The sequence below is a fragment of the Paroedura picta genome, chromosome 9 (assembly GCF_049243985.1).
Source record: "Paroedura picta isolate Pp20150507F chromosome 9, Ppicta_v3.0, whole genome shotgun sequence".
In the NCBI taxonomy this organism is placed as follows: Eukaryota; Metazoa; Chordata; class Lepidosauria; order Squamata; family Gekkonidae; genus Paroedura; species Paroedura picta.
Genome location: NC_135377.1, coordinates 16,601,585 through 16,618,163, shown reverse-complemented (window position 1 = coordinate 16,618,163; position 16,579 = coordinate 16,601,585). Strand labels below are relative to the sequence as shown.

General features: G+C 46.4%; 1 protein-coding gene across 3 annotated transcripts in view; it reads right to left on the bottom strand.

Annotated features, from left to right (window-relative positions):
* Positions 1-2,052: 2,052 nt before the first annotated feature.
* Positions 2,053-16,579, bottom strand: part of SYBU (syntabulin) — a 52,748-nt gene continuing 38,221 nt past the window's right edge. For 2 of the 3 annotated variants that reach the window (XM_077351641.1, XM_077351643.1), the window contains 4 exons: positions 10,849-10,951; positions 6,912-7,112; positions 5,287-5,436; positions 2,053-3,892 (listed from right to left, as the gene is read on the bottom strand). In XM_077351641.1, the coding sequence (XP_077207756.1) occupies positions 2,782-3,892; positions 5,287-5,436; positions 6,912-7,112; positions 10,849-10,951 (1,565 nt within the window). In that variant the 3' untranslated portion in view covers positions 2,053-2,781. The remainder of the gene's footprint in view (positions 3,893-5,286; positions 5,437-6,911; positions 7,113-10,848; positions 10,952-16,579) is intronic. The other variant, XM_077351642.1, reaches the window with a different exon arrangement.

The window sequence follows — 16,579 nt, the reverse complement described above, 5'->3', positions numbered from 1 at the left end:
GAGCTTCAAGGACATGACAGAATATCATTGCATGACATAAATGACATCAATCATACAATAGGAAGAGGGAGCAGAGTTATGACCTTGCTGGTGTCACGGCCGGGATGATGGGTAGCTGGCCAAGAGAAGCAGGGCCAGGAGCTCCAAGTTGACCTCCAGGAAGTGTACTGTAGTGGGGAGCAGGCCAAGGGCTATAATCAGGAGGGATCCTGCCGACAGCTAAATCTTGCCTTGAGGTCCTGCTGTTGGACGTACACGGCTGCAAGAAAAACTATAGAGCAGATGTATATGTAAGTCAGCAGGTAAGATCCTTGAGGATCCTGACCCATATGCTGAAGGTCATTGTAAAACAAATTCAAAGTGGGGTAATTCAAAGCTTGAGTGTAATTTATAATAGAGGGAAGAAAGGCTATACTCTAATGGATTTTCTTTCTAACGGTGCCTCAACCTGGATTGTGACAAAATGGCTCCATGGTAGAGCATCTGCTTGGCATGCAGAAGATCCCAGGTTCAACCTCTGGCATCTTCAATTAAAGGATCTGGCAGTAGGTGATGTGAAAGTCCTCAGTCTGAGACTCTGGAGAGCCGGTGCCAGTCTGAGTAGATAATACCCATCTAGATTGACCAGTTGTCTGAATCAGCATAAGGTATCTTCAGATGTTCACCAGTTACTTCTGGCACTAAATTTTTCATTAGTTTCAAGGGAACTGACTAGTTGCCGGGAGATTGAGACAAAATGTGAGTGATTTACAATTTAGCAACTAAAGGTATTGTCAATAATATTGACCTTTTTTAATTGACAAAGTTGATCATTTGATTTACAGAAAGAGCAATTCCAGTCTTAAGCATGTTGGGCTTAAACTGTGCAAAGGATTGCACTGCTAATTCTTCTGCTGATTGATTTGTTATGGTCTTCGAAGACAGTGATAGGATACCAAAAATGCCAATCCTCATGCAATATTTCCATAATAGACTATTGTTTTCCCTCTCACCATAACCAAGGATCTTTTGATGTTCTGGACCTAATGCAACATTTTTACTATATAGAATTCTTACATTTAATGCCTATAGAGTCGACAGGTCAGTGCATTCTATTAATTTTTGAGAACCTGCGAGATACCCACTTTTGTGCGTAAGAAAATGAAGCGTGGCTATGAGTGACTGCTGCAAGAATTTAGCTGTAGCAAAAATTTATATTATATGGGGTCATTTCCAATGGCAGAGCTGAAGTCCAAGAAGAATCTTTGCTGCTGGCAGAACAAAGTTATTGGAGACCGTCCACTGATGAACAGTTCTTTGTCTGGAAGTTCAAGTGAAGTCAATGGAGCTTGTTTCCAAGAAAGTGATGTTAGGATTGTTTGGCCTTGACTTGGCCGGTCTGATCCTAATATTTATACAGTTGAAATAAATTATGGTGGTAGGCTTAGTTACTATCTGAAAATCTTCACAAGATCATGGATTTGTATACATCTTGAAACCAATACTAGGAACTCCATGAGCCTGTATAAAGTGTGTGTGCGTAAGAGATGGTATTCTGGGTGAGGCCAATGGTAGCAGCATAGAGTATGTTTCCTTAGCTGTGAGTGAGGGAAGAATTTTTTTTCTTCTCCTTCCTGTAAACCAGCATAATGTAGTGGTTAAGAATGGCAGACTCTAATCTGTACAACTGGGTTTGATTCCCTAGGGAAGTGGAAGGAGGAGGGGATGGCCATGAGGCCCCCAACTAGAATGGTCAGGGGAGGGGGGAGGGAAGGCGATTGGCTGGCTGCTGAACAGTCAGGCAAGTCGGTTGGAGGAGGCAATCAGGAGCAGGACAGCCGCCCTGAGTGGGTGTTAAGTGCTAAGTGGCAAGGCATGAGACAAGCTCCTCCTCCAAGGCCTTACCAGAAATATTAAGTGGAACACATATAGTATTTTAACTTGCATGAGCTGCCTTGAGCCTTTGGGGAACGGTGGCATATAAAGATAAAAATAAATAAAGATGACAGAGAAATGAGCACTCAAACACCTTACGCTGGTCCTGGGCCAGCAAAGAAACCAAGGACACCCAGCCAGTTTCCAACATGCTTTACTTATAATGTAATTATAAATGTATCCCCCGCCCCCCCTCCTTAAAAGATTATTTGACAAGAAAATAAATTATTACATCGTACACTTAAAATATCCTTCACACAACTTGAGTGACATCAGCACATTCCAAGTAAGACTTCATTTAAGATTTAAAACGTACTTCATACTTCATAAAATATATTCACAGCCATATTTATAAAAAAAAACAACGAGATTCAAGACTCCCATCAATCTACAATAATGCATTCTTTTCTGAACATATTTGGTTACGGTCCCCTTATGCACAGGATCGGGGCAGTGGAATGCAGGGGTGATTACATCATTAAAGCGCACCAAGAAGCACAGACAGACTATACATGCCAAGACTATGCAAGCTGCCCATTGCAAGGATGAACCTTTCTTCCCATCCCTCCCACCCCCTGGCACACCTGAAAACATTTGGTAGAGCGACCCGTACACTTGACGACAGAATGAGAAGCGCGGAGCATGCTTTCTAAAATGCACTTGTGGAAACAAGTCTTCCTGTCACCGACAGCTTTTTCCTCTTCAGTTTCTAACAATGAACATGTTTTCAACTCAATATAGTGCAAATCAAACCTTTTTCGGAGCAACAATAACACCAGACCCACCGTTACAGAGACAAGCTTTCTCGTGACCTCGCAATGCCCATCAGAACCTGGCCTCTTGGCACACCATACAAGCAAGTTACACCTAGGGATGGAAGTTGAGGGGTCCACGGCGAAGGGAATGCAGGGCTACCAGGCAGCAGCCACGGAGCAGCGCTCCAATGTTGTAGACTGGACTCATTCCTCCTTTCTGAGTACTGAGCAACCATATTGCCGTTGGCACAATGGGGGTGGCGACAGCCATGAGGTCAACAAGGAAACTGCTGCTCCAGTATCTCTTCATGACCTTTCCCTCTGACTGCTCCATGGCATTCCCAAACATTTCCGCTGGACAGTCGGTGAAGTCCAGTTCCTTCATGACCCGGTTTTCGTAACACCGAGAGTCGATGGCACCGTGCATCGGCTCCATGGGAGACAAAAGGATGGCGGAATTTGGATCGCACGGAGTCAAGTCCACAAGCGAGTCCGTGAAGCTGTCAGGACAAGAGCCATCTGGTTCTCTTAAAGCTGGGGACAGGCTGAGGGGACGGCCATCTTGTGCCTTGAACAGGTTCTGAATCAGCTGTTCCAAGCCGGAGCGATACAACAAGACATCTGCCTGGACGGCCTGTTCCATTGCTGTACTGCGGTGGCTGTGGTCATCATCTTCTGTGGAGCTTGTCAGGTTTGGCCCAGGATCCAGATGGTTTAAGGCAGAGGATGGAAAGTCAGTTGGATGCCCAAGGTCAGGAGTGGGAGCAAGCCCAATCTCTTCAAATAAGTCGTTCCCATTAGCCACGTCATCGCTAAGCAGCACGCCGCTATCTGCCAGATCTTCCATGGACTGGTCCTCCACGAGGAGGCTGCCCGCCATTTTGGAACAGGTTGTACTTGTAGCCAAGGACTTATCGGGCGACTCGCACTCATACTCCAGACTCCGTTCCTCGCTAAAAGAGCCGTTCTGTGCCATTTCCATGCTCTGGAGCAAGGATTCCAGTTTCTTATTCTGGATATTGATGTCCACGAAATACTGCTGGATCCCTTTATCTTTCTCAGCCAGGCTGTTCTTCATGGTCTCAATGACTTGCTTGAGCTGCTTGATCTCCTTCCTGGCTTCTTTCAAGGCCAGCTGAGCCTCCACGCGGTGGCACTCTTCTTCGATCCAGTCTTCTCGCATGCGGGCCAGCTGCGATTTCAGCGCCTTGGTTTCGGTCTCCCTAAAGGGGGAAAGACATCGGCTCCCGTGAACAAATCCCGTCCTTATCGGGGGAACAAAAGAGCGGCGGCAAATGGAAAGCAGGCAAAGAGACACAGAGGGGAAGCCTCACCTGGAAAGGAATTCATCTACACGTAGAAGGTGTAGCCACAGAAGGAAAAGGTTTGTACAACCAAAGACAACATGAGATTCTCCTTTTGGAACAACGGACTTCAATGCCAGCACATCTGGCCATTTTCGCAGACGTGCCCTTAGAATGCCAAAACGCTGTGGTTTTGGAAACGGATGCATTTCCAAGACTCGGCCTGTTCTGTGCATTCTCACACTTGATGGAAACCCCTCACCAAATAGGACCAGGAAATGGAATTTCAGACCTTCATCAGTTTATCTTCTGCATGGCAACAACCCACCAATGGAACCACAAATATGGGATGCCCACCAGGACACAGATGTATTATTATTGTGCAGTGCAGTTTCATGATGAGGTGCTCATTTGTTTCCAAGTCTACCTCTAGGAGATGACTTTCGAAAGCCCATCACAACTTAATGCAAGGGGCAGTCTCTCCTTATCGCCTACAATATGTGAGTTGCAATCCTTGGGTAAATGTTTTCTTTCTGTCCCCAGGACTGCTCATTTGTCACCCACTATGGTACTTCTGCCCTATGGAACGGCTCCTGGAGGAGAAGGGCACCCTCAGTTCCAGTCTGAGAAAACACAGTCAGGCAGTATTGTTTGCTAGGGCTCCTCGGGGGCTATAAAGTTTTCTGCAGACATTTCTGCGTGGTGAGTGGCAGTCTCTAATCTGAAGAACTGGACTGGATTCCCCACTCCTCCTCCACACATAGCCAATGGGGTGACTTTGGGCCAGTCACAGATCCCTCAGAGCTCTCTTGGCCCCACCTACCTCATAAGGGGCCTGCTTTGGGGAGAGGAAGGGAAGGCGATTGTACGCTGCTTTAAGACTCCGTAAGGGAGATAGAAGTGGGGCATAAAAACCAACCATCTTCTTTGTGTTCTTATCTAAGTTAAGTAACATAGCTGTTGTGGATTTTTTCCCAAAGTTTCTTACCGTTTTAATCAAATCTTTATAACTTGTTTTAAGTTTATATTAAGAATGGCTAGGTATAAACGTGTCAGAGAGCTTTTTCTTTAGAAGAATTCTGTCGCTGATCGGGGTAAAACGCAACTCCACGGTACGGAAAAGCCTTATTATTACTACTGTACACTCCAGATTCTCAGAACATTTCTGCAGTGTGCACACAAGATTTTTAAAAAATTGTTTTGGTTAAAGCAGACACAGTTTAAGCCAATCAGGAGTGCTTATTAAAAAAATGTAACATGTAAAGGGGGCTCTCAAAACCTTCTTCTCATGACTCCTGTCCCAGTAAAGTTACCTTTCTTGAAGTCTGCTCTCAGACTCTTTGAGTTTCGTCTTCAGATGCCTCACTGTCACTTCCTTTTGCTGCAGGGGAGTCAGGTACTGTTCCGGACTCGGTGGTTTAATGCCGTGGTTCTCGCCACAAGAGGTGTACCTGGCAGACCGTCTGCAACAGAAAGAGGTTATTGCATGTGCGACTTTTTACGAATGTTTTCCCAGGCAGACCTGAAACGGCACTCTGCTCACAAGTATTTGATCTGATGAGGGATAGCGTGGGATCAGCCAGCCTCATTTATGGTTGGATGCATGCTGTTGGCCCAAGGCACCTCTTCCCAATTCCCTGTGCTTCAGACGCAGATGGTGCGCCATATCTTTAAATTTCGACCATTAGACTACTGCACGCAACAGAGGCTGATATATTAGAGGGAGCCAGAGCCTGTGGTGGTGTTAGAAACTCAGGAGGAGGTGTGCTGGGATGCTACAGTTCAATCTCCTAATTCTAGTTAGAAGCTTTGTTGATCTTAAAGCAGGTACAGGTTGGACTCAAAACTTTTCTCTAGTCTCTACCCATAAACCCAAATGAGCCTCTTGTGGCACAGAGTGGTAAGGCAGCAGACATGCTGCCTGAAGCTCTGCCCATGAGGCTGGGAGTTCAATCCCAGCAGCCGGCTCAAGGTTGACTCAGCCTTCCATCCTTCCGAGGTCAGTAAAATGAGTACCCAGCTTGCTTGGGGGTAAATGGTAATGACTGGGGAAGGCACTGGCAAACCACCCCGTATTGCCATGAAAACGCTGGAGGGCGTCACCCCAAGGGTCAGACATGACCCAGTGCTTGCACAGGGGATACTTTTACTTTTACCCTTTTTTACCAATAAACACTTTCACGACCCCTGGATTTTGCTGGCTTTCTTTTGGCCGCAGCGAGCATGATGGTGCCATGTATGATTGGCCCTCTTCCCATCAGTGCCATGCAGGAATGGAGGCTGTGCTTCCCCCTTCCAGTTCAGCAACTGCACCCCAGCTAGCCACTGAAAGCATAGAGCAACCTTTTATTTAGGTTACAGCATTTCTTTTCAACTGAACCTCTGGTGTGGGACTTTCTCCCCTGACCAGCTAACAACTTTGTGCGCACCATCAAGCTGGCTAGTGAGATTGCTTTGTACTGATATTCAAGGTTGCTAGGATGTAGTACGGCATCATCCTAAGGTCCGAGAAATGGACCAATGCTACTTCTGGCTGAAGTCCTCAAACTGTATTCTGGAACTGCTTGAATTGCTCTAAGCAGATGGAACCTGGAAGGCAAAGAGTTCTTGACCTCACAGAAATATCTCATGAGGACAGACGGTCTCACAGAGGAAGGCAGGAGGAATGCTGATCAAAGCACCAAATCACCGGATTGTTTTTGCAGCAGCTGCTGGTTAAGGCAATGGCAAGCAATGCTGAACGTGACACTGGTCTACCAGAGGCTGTTTTGGATGGGAAGTTAACACGGCCCTTAATCTAGGGAGCCACAAGCAGCCTTTGGGGAACCTGCAAGGACGTGTGGCGAGGACGATCCTCTATGACAATTCAAGCTTCAGGTGACAACTGGAGATGGGAGGGACTTTGACAGGAAGGAAGGATTGGAGAAGGCTCACTTGCCTCGTCACGGGGCTATCGCTTCCCTTGAATGAACCTGAATTGCTGCTACTGGCCGAAGAAGCCCCATAAGGCTGATGGGTGCTAACAGGACTCAACTGATTTTTGCACAGCATCGACAAGAAGTCCTTCTCACGGGACGCTGGAGGACTAGAGCCAGTCTTGTAGGACAAGGACCCGCTGTTCCGTCCATGAGGCCCCCGACTGGAATGAAAACCAAAAGCAATGCATTAGAGCCAGGCACCATGGATTCATTTATTACAATCATGCTATACCCAAAGTTTATTTAGGTATTTATAACCTCCTTTTCTTTTTCTTTTGCAAGAGCCTCTTGTGGCGCAGAGTGGTAAGGCAGCGACATGCTGTCTAAAGCTCTGCCCATGAGGCTGGGAGTTCGATCCCAGCAGCCAGCTCAAGGTTGACTCAGCCTTCCATCCTTCTGAGGTCGGTAAAATGAGTACCCAGCTTGCTGGGGGGTAAACGGTAATGACTGGGGAAAGCACTGGCAAACCACCCCGTATTGCCATGAAAACGCTGGAGGGTGTCACCCCAAGGGTCAGACATGACCCAGTGCTTGCACAGGGGATACCTTTACCTTTACCCTCCTTTTATTCTCAATGAAAAACCAAAACATCTTACAAACATTGTTGACCCCACATCCGTTTCATTCTTACAACAGTCCTGGGAGGTTGTTTAGGCTGAGAGAGAATGCCTGGCCCAAGGTCACCCGTAGTCTCCAAGGCAGTGGGGATTCAACCCTGGGTCTCCCAGATCCTAGTCCTCCATGCTAGCCACCACTCCCCACGGGCTTCCTTTTCAGAAGAGAAACGATCAACACACTGCTTGCTTTTTGCAAGCTAAGAATAACCCTTGAATGTCCTGCAGCAGAAAGAGCCCTGGACTTGACTCAGGGAAAACCAAGATGAAATCTCTGCTTACTAGAGGTTCTTGAAAAAGCTACGGATCAGTTAAAATCTCCTTCAAATCATGACATGTCCTATATATGGTTTAGAACTCAAGCCATTGTTTGAGCTTCCCAACCGTCTGGACAAGCCAGGGTTTTGAGCTCCTTGTCAGTCTTGGCCCCAAACAGAAGCAGGCAAAACGAGAAAGAGGAAGACCGGGCCTATCCTTGGAAACGCTCCGTAATTAGGCAGCAAACAACCCTCCAGCTGGAATTTGCTTGAACTTCCCTTGCACACGGAACACTTTGTACAGACCAGATGGCAGGATGACTGTGCTGGAAGCCAGCCCCTCCAAAGCTGTGGTTTGGGTCGCTACTTGTTCACATTTGTTCATAAGAACGCAACGGAGAGCTGTAGCGGGGCTCTGTAGCTGTTACCTATGTGCCAAGCAGTTCTGTCAGAATGGCGCCCAGCTCCTCCCCCACAGAGGAAGCCATAAAAGCAGAGAGACAATTTGAATTTTGTACACATGGCACAGTAGAGATATTTTTGGCAGGCGTAATTTGCCTCGCTGGCTCGAGAACTGTATTTGAAAGGATATTATCCAGGACTTGAGGGGAAATTTCCGAGCTCAGCCCTGTGTGGTTCCCTTTGCTTTGCTTCCCTGCTTGAATAACTTGTTAAAATGTCTTTCTTTCTGTAGCACTATAAATGGCTTTTAGCATCCTAGGGTGCAACTAGCTTCATTTTGGGGAGGAAATGGCAGAACGGAGGCTACCAGATTACTAACGCAGTTCAGATTAATTTAGTTCCCAATTCCAGCCAATAGGATTCATTACAATGTTCAGTTTACCTCAGCGTAAAAAAACCCAACAAACCCTGTCCTGAAGGAGAAAGGAAGTTTTCCTTTTCCAAAGCATTTTGAAGGAGAAGGGGAGCAATTTGACTTCGTCTTTTTATTACAATCATCCTGAATTCTTACTCCAAAGAGCCCAGGAAGACTGTAGAGGCAAGTGTGGGGTAGTGGTTAGAGCAGACTCATTCGTTACGAGGGTCGGATCCAACATAAATGTCACTTTGACCGTTTATGCACTAGAGGTTTCATGCCAGGCTGCAGGCTGGAGTTTTTAGTCATGGCAGGTTGCCCCACCACTTCCTGCACCCACACATGGGGGAGCACTTGGCCCATTCTGTCTCATCCACCCCCTATTTGTGCTCCTGCACGAGAGGTGGGGCAGTGAAGTTCTCAGTGCATAAACGGTCTTTGTCAGGCCGGGCTAGGCATGCCTTAAAATGTCATACCAGGTACTGGAAAGATATCCACTTTATAAAGGACACAAGGAGACCCAATTGACGATATTGTGACTCAAAAAAATAAACATGCTTGTAATGTTAATGTTCTTTACAGCATTTCCTTCACGTATCTCCCTGATGCCTACCCCTCCTACTTTCACCACCCATTACTCTCTAGCACTAGGACAGTCTGCAGGGGCCACAGCCTCTGTCAATTGGCAATAAAGGTAATAAACAACCAGTTGCTCACAGCCAGATAAGTACTAGACGGGCTGCTTACAACTTGAGGGCTGTATGTCTGACAGTGCTGGGTTACAGTGCCGGTCAGACTAGTCCAGAACTGGCTCTCCATGAACTACAATTCCCATGAACCTCAGCTAGCATGTAGATTTTGTGCTAGAAGAGGCTCATGGTCATTGTAGTCCATGGACAGATATCTGGAAAGCCACAGTTCGGCCACCCCTGGACTAGGATCTAGGGCAGGGGTAGTCAAACTGCGGCCCTCCAGATGTCCATGGACTACAATTCCCAGAAGCCCCTGCCAGTGAATGCTGGCAGGGGTTTCTGGGAATTGTAGTCCATGGACATCTGGGGGGCCGCAGTTTGACTACCCCTGATCTAGGGCAGCCTTTTTCAACCTTTTCAACCCTCGAATAATTGTTTCAGGCTTCGAGGAGCCCTGGAAGTGATGTCAGCTGGCCACGCTTCCCTGACACACCCCAATAAGTTGCATGTCACCGGAAGCGACAGCACCATCTGCGTTAGCAGGCAGTCTTGAGGACTCAGCGGAGGGGGGGGGGGCAATAGGATGTGGTTTAATGTGGGAATAGGTGTGCAGGCTCTGGCCCCTCCCTGGCACAGAAACCATGAGAGAATTCACTCATGATTACGCAGGACAGCAAAGCAGCTCATTGTCTAGCTTGTGGCCTAGTCCATTAATACAGGAGGGGAAATGCTGCAGACCCCCTCCAGATCTTCCTTAATAGTCCCCTGGGGGTCCACAGACTCCTGGTTGGGAATTTCTGATCTAGGGGAACCAGATTTGAATCCCTACTCTACTAGCGAGCCGTGCCTTCATTGGCCTTCCCCCTTCTCTGATGTCTCTTCTTCCATCCTTCCCCAGCCCATGCATCCCAAATAAGCTGTTTATCGCTGTGAGCACCACATCCCTTTGCCCTGCCGTTTCCAAGTACAGCAACAAGCACGCTGAGTTGCAGAAGTCTGCAGCCTAAAAACAAAACTAAAAAAAATGTGCTGACTGGTGGATGAAGGTTAATTGTTTAGTTGCAAGCGAACGTGTCCAGCTGTTTCCCGCTTGTTTGCATCCTAATTGTTTTTATCGCCTTTGTTGAACTGCAAAACTATGTGCTGAACCTGGCAAAAGGCTGTCCTCCTGCAGATTTAGGATCTTTAGAAACCTCTCAACTAGACCTCGGGTGCTTGATTGCACTACAGATCATATATGGGGTATGCTGCCTCGGAGGGTGGTGGAGTCTTCTTCCTTGGAAGTTTTTTTGGAGGAGACTGAAAGAACACCTGTCAGGAGTTTGTGATTTTTAAGTCCCTCAGAAGGTAGGGGGCTGGACTGGATGTCCCTTGGTGTGATTCTGATTCTACTACCAACATAATGCAATGGGGAGGAAATGAAGGGAAAGCTTTCCTCCCCCATGGGGGAAAAATATATATATTTATCCAGATTAGTATTCAAAATATGGGCGGCAGGATAAGACGCTTTGGCTTACTTCCGAGAAAATGATGATCTTTTACTCCCAGCCACAGACATATGGACTTCAGGAGCCGAAATGCTGCCCGTGCTGCTGGATGAGCTAAAATCAGCTTCGCTTCCTGGAAAGGAAAAGGGTAGAATAAAAATGAGATGAAAAGTCTAGGACACGTGCAGTTCTCACACTCTATGGTAAACCAGTGGAGTCCTTGCTTGTCTCTCCCTCGACAATGTGGAAACCAAGCCCAGTTAAGGGTGAATTAATTTCAGCACAAGCAAATGAAGATGCTATAGTGCCCCCGTGGGAAGTGACCTAATTTTAGGAACAGAGCTGCTGCCATCTTTTTAACCCCCCCCCCCCACACACACACACACAAAGGGGAAACACACGGAGGCGGAGGTTCAAAAATTCATGCCTTCTTCTTTCTCCGAGAAAATCCTGTTTCTTCAAATAAGCACAATTCAAAATACAGGAGACAGGATAACTAGCTTTGACTGCACCATTTCAGAGGTGGGGGGATAGTACCAAAAAAGGTTCTGGAAGGAACACAACAAAGCAGAGGAAACCATGGAGGCAAATGACTAAAGACAATTGGGATACAATGACATGTTGATGTTCCAGAAACCCACAAACTGCTGTGATTTGAGACCCAAAATGGAGCACAGCATCCATTTATATTAGGACAGATTCTAATGAGTAGCTGTGTTGGTCTGAAGTAGCACAATAAAATCAGAGTCCAGTAGCACCTTTAAGACCGACAAAGATTTATTGCATTCAAAAGCTCATGCCTTGAATAAATCTTTATTGGTCTTAAAGGTGTTACTGAATTCCATTTCTACTGTATTTTTTATGGTAGTCCACCTTTGAAGTTCTTTTGCAGGGGGAATGTTTAAAGGTCAGCAACTGGTTTCCTGGAAGTCTAAAAGGTGAAGTAACAGGATTTTGAAAGTTCCACTGTTCATGTCCACTTATTTTTATTGCACAATGCCTGACACCTGCCCCACCAGTGTATTTGTCTTTTAGACCTCCCATATAAGACCTAACTGTATTAGTCCTGCTTCCAGGTTTTTCCCCATTGTCTATAAGCTCCTGTACAAGGTTAGGTTATTTCCACACAGATGTTTTACTCTGCCTTGGGTTCCTTACCACAGTAATCTTTTGTGAAGCATCTGTATGACCTTGTCCTCTAGCCATCCTGCCTCTAGGTTTTCCTCTGCTTTTCTGTAACCTGTCTCAAATCTGATTTGGTCCAACATTGTCATCAAGGTGACTTTAAATCCATGTGGATAGGCAGGTGTGCATTTTTTCAGGTTGTTCCCACATAAGTGATGCTTTCTCTGCCTCAGTCCCTGCGATGGTAATTTTCCCTACACTCCTAGACAGCTGGAAGAGGTAATAGCTGTATCACTATGACACTATAATGCTATAATATTCAAAAAACAATGATGCCTTAGCTCCCAGCTTGCTTTTCTTTCTTTCTTCCTTACATTAAGTCTTTAAGCTGTTCTTGTGGGAGTATAAGGTACTAACTGCACATCACTCTATATCTCTGCAACAAAAAGAGACTTTAAAATGAAAGCTGGGAACTAGCATGTTGCCAAACAAGATAGTTATTATAGCAATACAGCTATTGGTAATTATATAAAACCTGGAAAATGCCCTGGAGTTATAGGGAGGCAGCCGTAGAGGACTGAAGCAAGGAAAGTTCTGTGGGGACTGCTGTGACTTCCTTGCCATTTACAGCAGCAATGTCAGCTACATGGAAAATGCCCTTTATGTGGGAGCTGCCCTTCTTTACTCAGCTCTTTTATGAGAAAGAATGCTCTCCCAAGTACATTTTCATACCATCTGGATGGGATAGCACTTATTCTCCCACCTTGCAAAAATCATGTCGGAATCACCACCATTTTTGCAATTTCAGCCCCTGGCTGGCAACACTTCTGTAGTATTTAAGCCAAACCAAGGAAGGTCTTTCTTAAACCGCCCCCCCCCCTTAAAAGGATAACTGCTATAGCACTATAACAACCTACTGTCAAATCTTAATAAAGCCGTTATTGCACTATAGCGGATGCATGCAATTTACCTGGAGGGCTGGAGAGAGATTCACCCCATAACCAGCCCTTTCAACTGTCACCAATAGTGATTTGTCCATGTGCCAGATAAAGGAAACAATAGGGATGGCTGCCATTGGTTGTATAATGTACTATTGCACATGCAAGAATAAAAGAGCAACCCAAAAAAGGGGTGGCAAGTCACCATGGCAACTATGGGCCACCGCAGGAGGAGGCAGCATTGGCTTTCCGAGTGTCAATGTCTCTGTTTGGCGATTCGAAGTCGCTGGGTAAGAGGTATTTGAGATTAAAGGGTCTGGGACCATGTACAAGCCTGTGAGCACAACCGCATAAATCTCAGCAGGATGCACAAGGGAATGTGCGCTGTGTTTTAACAGCTGTAGCTTACTTCATTGTGAATGTTTCGAAGACACCATAGCCTGTTGCTGGGCAGACTAGACCCCCTCAATACTGACAGGAAGGGAGGAGAACAGGCAGGGGAAAAGATGGAGGGGAACACAGAGCAGGGGGCTGTGGGAAGGAGAGAAGAATAAATGCTTGGATTAAGGATCCCACCTTGCCTGCACCAAGCAACACAACAGTCGGCCACTCTGGCACATCGATATGAATCTCTGATACAAAGGCTGAAGGATTAGTAGCCACAAAAATAGCACTTAAAAGCCACCCAATTAAACGGAGACGGCATTCTGGAGAGTATAAAAAAGGCTAAGAGGGATCTGCACAGATTATGGAAAAACTCTAACCTTGAGGATAATCCTATAAAAGATGGGGGAAATAATCCTATAAAAGATGGAGCAAATAGTGATGCACCAGAAAGAGAATGAATCACTATTTCTTTTTAAAGGAGCACCTAAATCAGCTACGGAAATAGCTAGAAGTAGCAATAACAAGACAGATCGACCTCAACAGGTAGGCATTAAAGTACTAACAAGTGACAGATATGCCCTTTCCAACATAATATCTAGGTTGAACCTCAGCAGGATTTAACCACCGGCTCTGCAGGAAATCCCAGTTATGGAAGTACGACCAGGCTTATTAGGCTATTGTTTACTTAGCAAGCAGCCTGCATCCGGGGCTTGGTGGTGCCAAGAAAAAGGACTGTTCTAATGTAGTTGGTTGGCTGCTCAATCCAACAGTAAGCCAGTTGGCCCTTGAATGAATGACAAGAGCAGTAACCAGACCAACCACAGACAAAGCAGGGGGTCAGCAGATATGCACATAAACACGGTTTAGTAAATTACTGCCCCCCCCCCAGAAAGAAATCCTGAAAAAAACTGAAAAAATGCTGCAGAGAAGGAATATTAAGAAATACTTAATGAAGGAGGCAGGGGCCAGGGTTGATGTCCTTCTGGTAGGACCTGGATGGAATTACAGCTGAGCTCCAAACGAAAAGAGATCATTTCCCCTAAATAAATGGCTGCGTTGGAAGATGGGCTGTGTGGCAGAATACCCCTCTGGGGTCTCCCTTCTCTCCAACCCCTGCCCTCCTCAGGGTCCATCCCCAAATCGCCATGAATTTCCCCACCCAGATTTTACAACTTTAAGTGGAAGAAGCCTGTTTGAGCTCAGAGAACTGTGGAGGCGGTTTATTGGTAGGAGGTAAGATTTCCAGATTCAAATTGCACCCCCTGCGATTCCTTGACATCACACTTATAATACCCTATTTTAGTATCATAAATAGCACCGGAATGACTATGGAGAGACTGTGGGGCTTCCTATTCATTCCAGTTTATGCTTCAACATAATGAGGCTCACAACTAACTGAATGCGACACTGTTTCAGTGGGTCTTTTGTTGACTCTGCTGCTGTCAGTATTAGCTTGGGATGTGGATACCTACCATGGTGAAAGTGGTGCTTTAGTGGTTATTACTATGTATGCACCTTAGGCCTATTGTGTAAGGAAAGAAAATGAACGACTACCCTCATATATTGTTGTTGTTAGGTGCAAAGTCATGTCTGACCCGTCGCGACCCCATGGACAATGATCCTCCATGCTTTCCTGTCCTCTACCATTCCCCGGAGTCCATTTGAGTTTGCACCTCATGTATAAAATAGGAGGTCTGAATTTCGGCTACCTGGTACTCTGAAAATGGTATCAACAGCAGAGACATTTGATTCTTGGGATGTCTCTCCTGCCTCCCTCCGTGTTCCAAAAGGACATGCCCCTGTTCCTCATGTGCCCTTCCTCTAGGGAAGGAAATCCTCCTGCAGGCTCTTAGGATGGATCCATGGAGGATGAAGGCATTGTGCAGCCAGAGTGGGTAGGGAGCAGATTGCTTTTAGCTCAACCAGGCCAAGGAAGTCAGCAGACAGTAGGATCATGGGCTGTTCCATCTGCTCGTTCTCTGCAAAAGGGTTGTTTTGGGAAAAGGACCTTTCTGACGTTGAAGGAGAACCTTAGCCTTGCCAAAAGGGCATGTGGGAGCCAACTGTGGTGGCAAGATGGCATTCCCAGACTGCATTTTCGGAGCCCAAATATTCCATCCTGCAAAATGGCCAAGGATGAACTTTGAAAACACTTCCTAAGACATCATTTATTATAACCTTTCTTGTGCACGCAAGGCCCGCTTCCGTATGGGGATTTCCCCCTGCATGGAAAGCAGAAAACACCTTATTCCAAGGGTAGCAGTCACACAACATCAAGTTCATTCTTGGCACAACTTGTGGAGTTCCCATTGCTTCATTCTTCAAGTCACAAAGAAAACAAATTTGATTTTCTCCAGTTTAAAGGTGAATATTTGGAGCGGCTGCAGCAGACTGACTGCCGACTAGGGATGGGCACGGACTGAAAAAAGGCGCTTTAGTTCAGTTTAGGATCTGTGGCAGACCATGGAGCAAACCTTCAACTGAACCAGCCTCATAAGGACCAGCAAGTTCAGGATGCAGCAGAATGGGGAAGATCACCTATGGGGCCAGGAGAAAGAGAGTTTCCCTTCTTCTTTTCTCCTGACTGGTCAGGATCTCCCAGTTAGAAGCTTCCATTCTCCCTTCCTCCTGACCCCATGGGATCCCTGGGAAGAGGCTTTCCTTCTTCCTTTCTCCAGGCTGTGAGGCAAGGAGAAAGGGGAGATCTAGGAGATCTCCAAGGAAGCGGTTTTCCTTTTCCCTTTCTCCTGGGTGTAAACTGCACAGGGCTTTTATTCCAACCCCAGATCGATTCAGTCCCTGCCCTCTACACAGAATGCGATTACTGTTTGTATTTTGGACAATTTAAATTTTCCTTCTGCAGCAAGAAGGATTGATCCGGAGTGACCCTACCTTTATTCTGCGATATCTTAGAGTGCTTTTAATGCTCAATATCCGGATTGGGAAACCAAGCTCCGTGGTAGAGAACCTCTGATAGGCCACACCTGGTCATGTGACAAATTTGCCTTAAAGGAGAAGCCCCTAATTTCTCTCAACTTCTGTCGGTCCTGGATTTTTCCTCCCTCCTCTGCCTTTTTCGATCCTCTCCACCCCCCCTCCAAGAAAAGAAAGAGGCTCCCTGCCTGGCTCCTCTCCCTCACCTTCAAGAAAAGAAAGAGGCTTGACTCCCCCCCCCTTCTGAACTACTCTAACCACGTGCAGAAGACTTTCCTGTTTCAATGGGGAGTGGGGGAGAGGGAGACCCAAGTTCAAAGCGATCTGAATTCAACAGGATTGAAAATTGCCCTGGCTGCCTGGGATTGTCCAGGAAG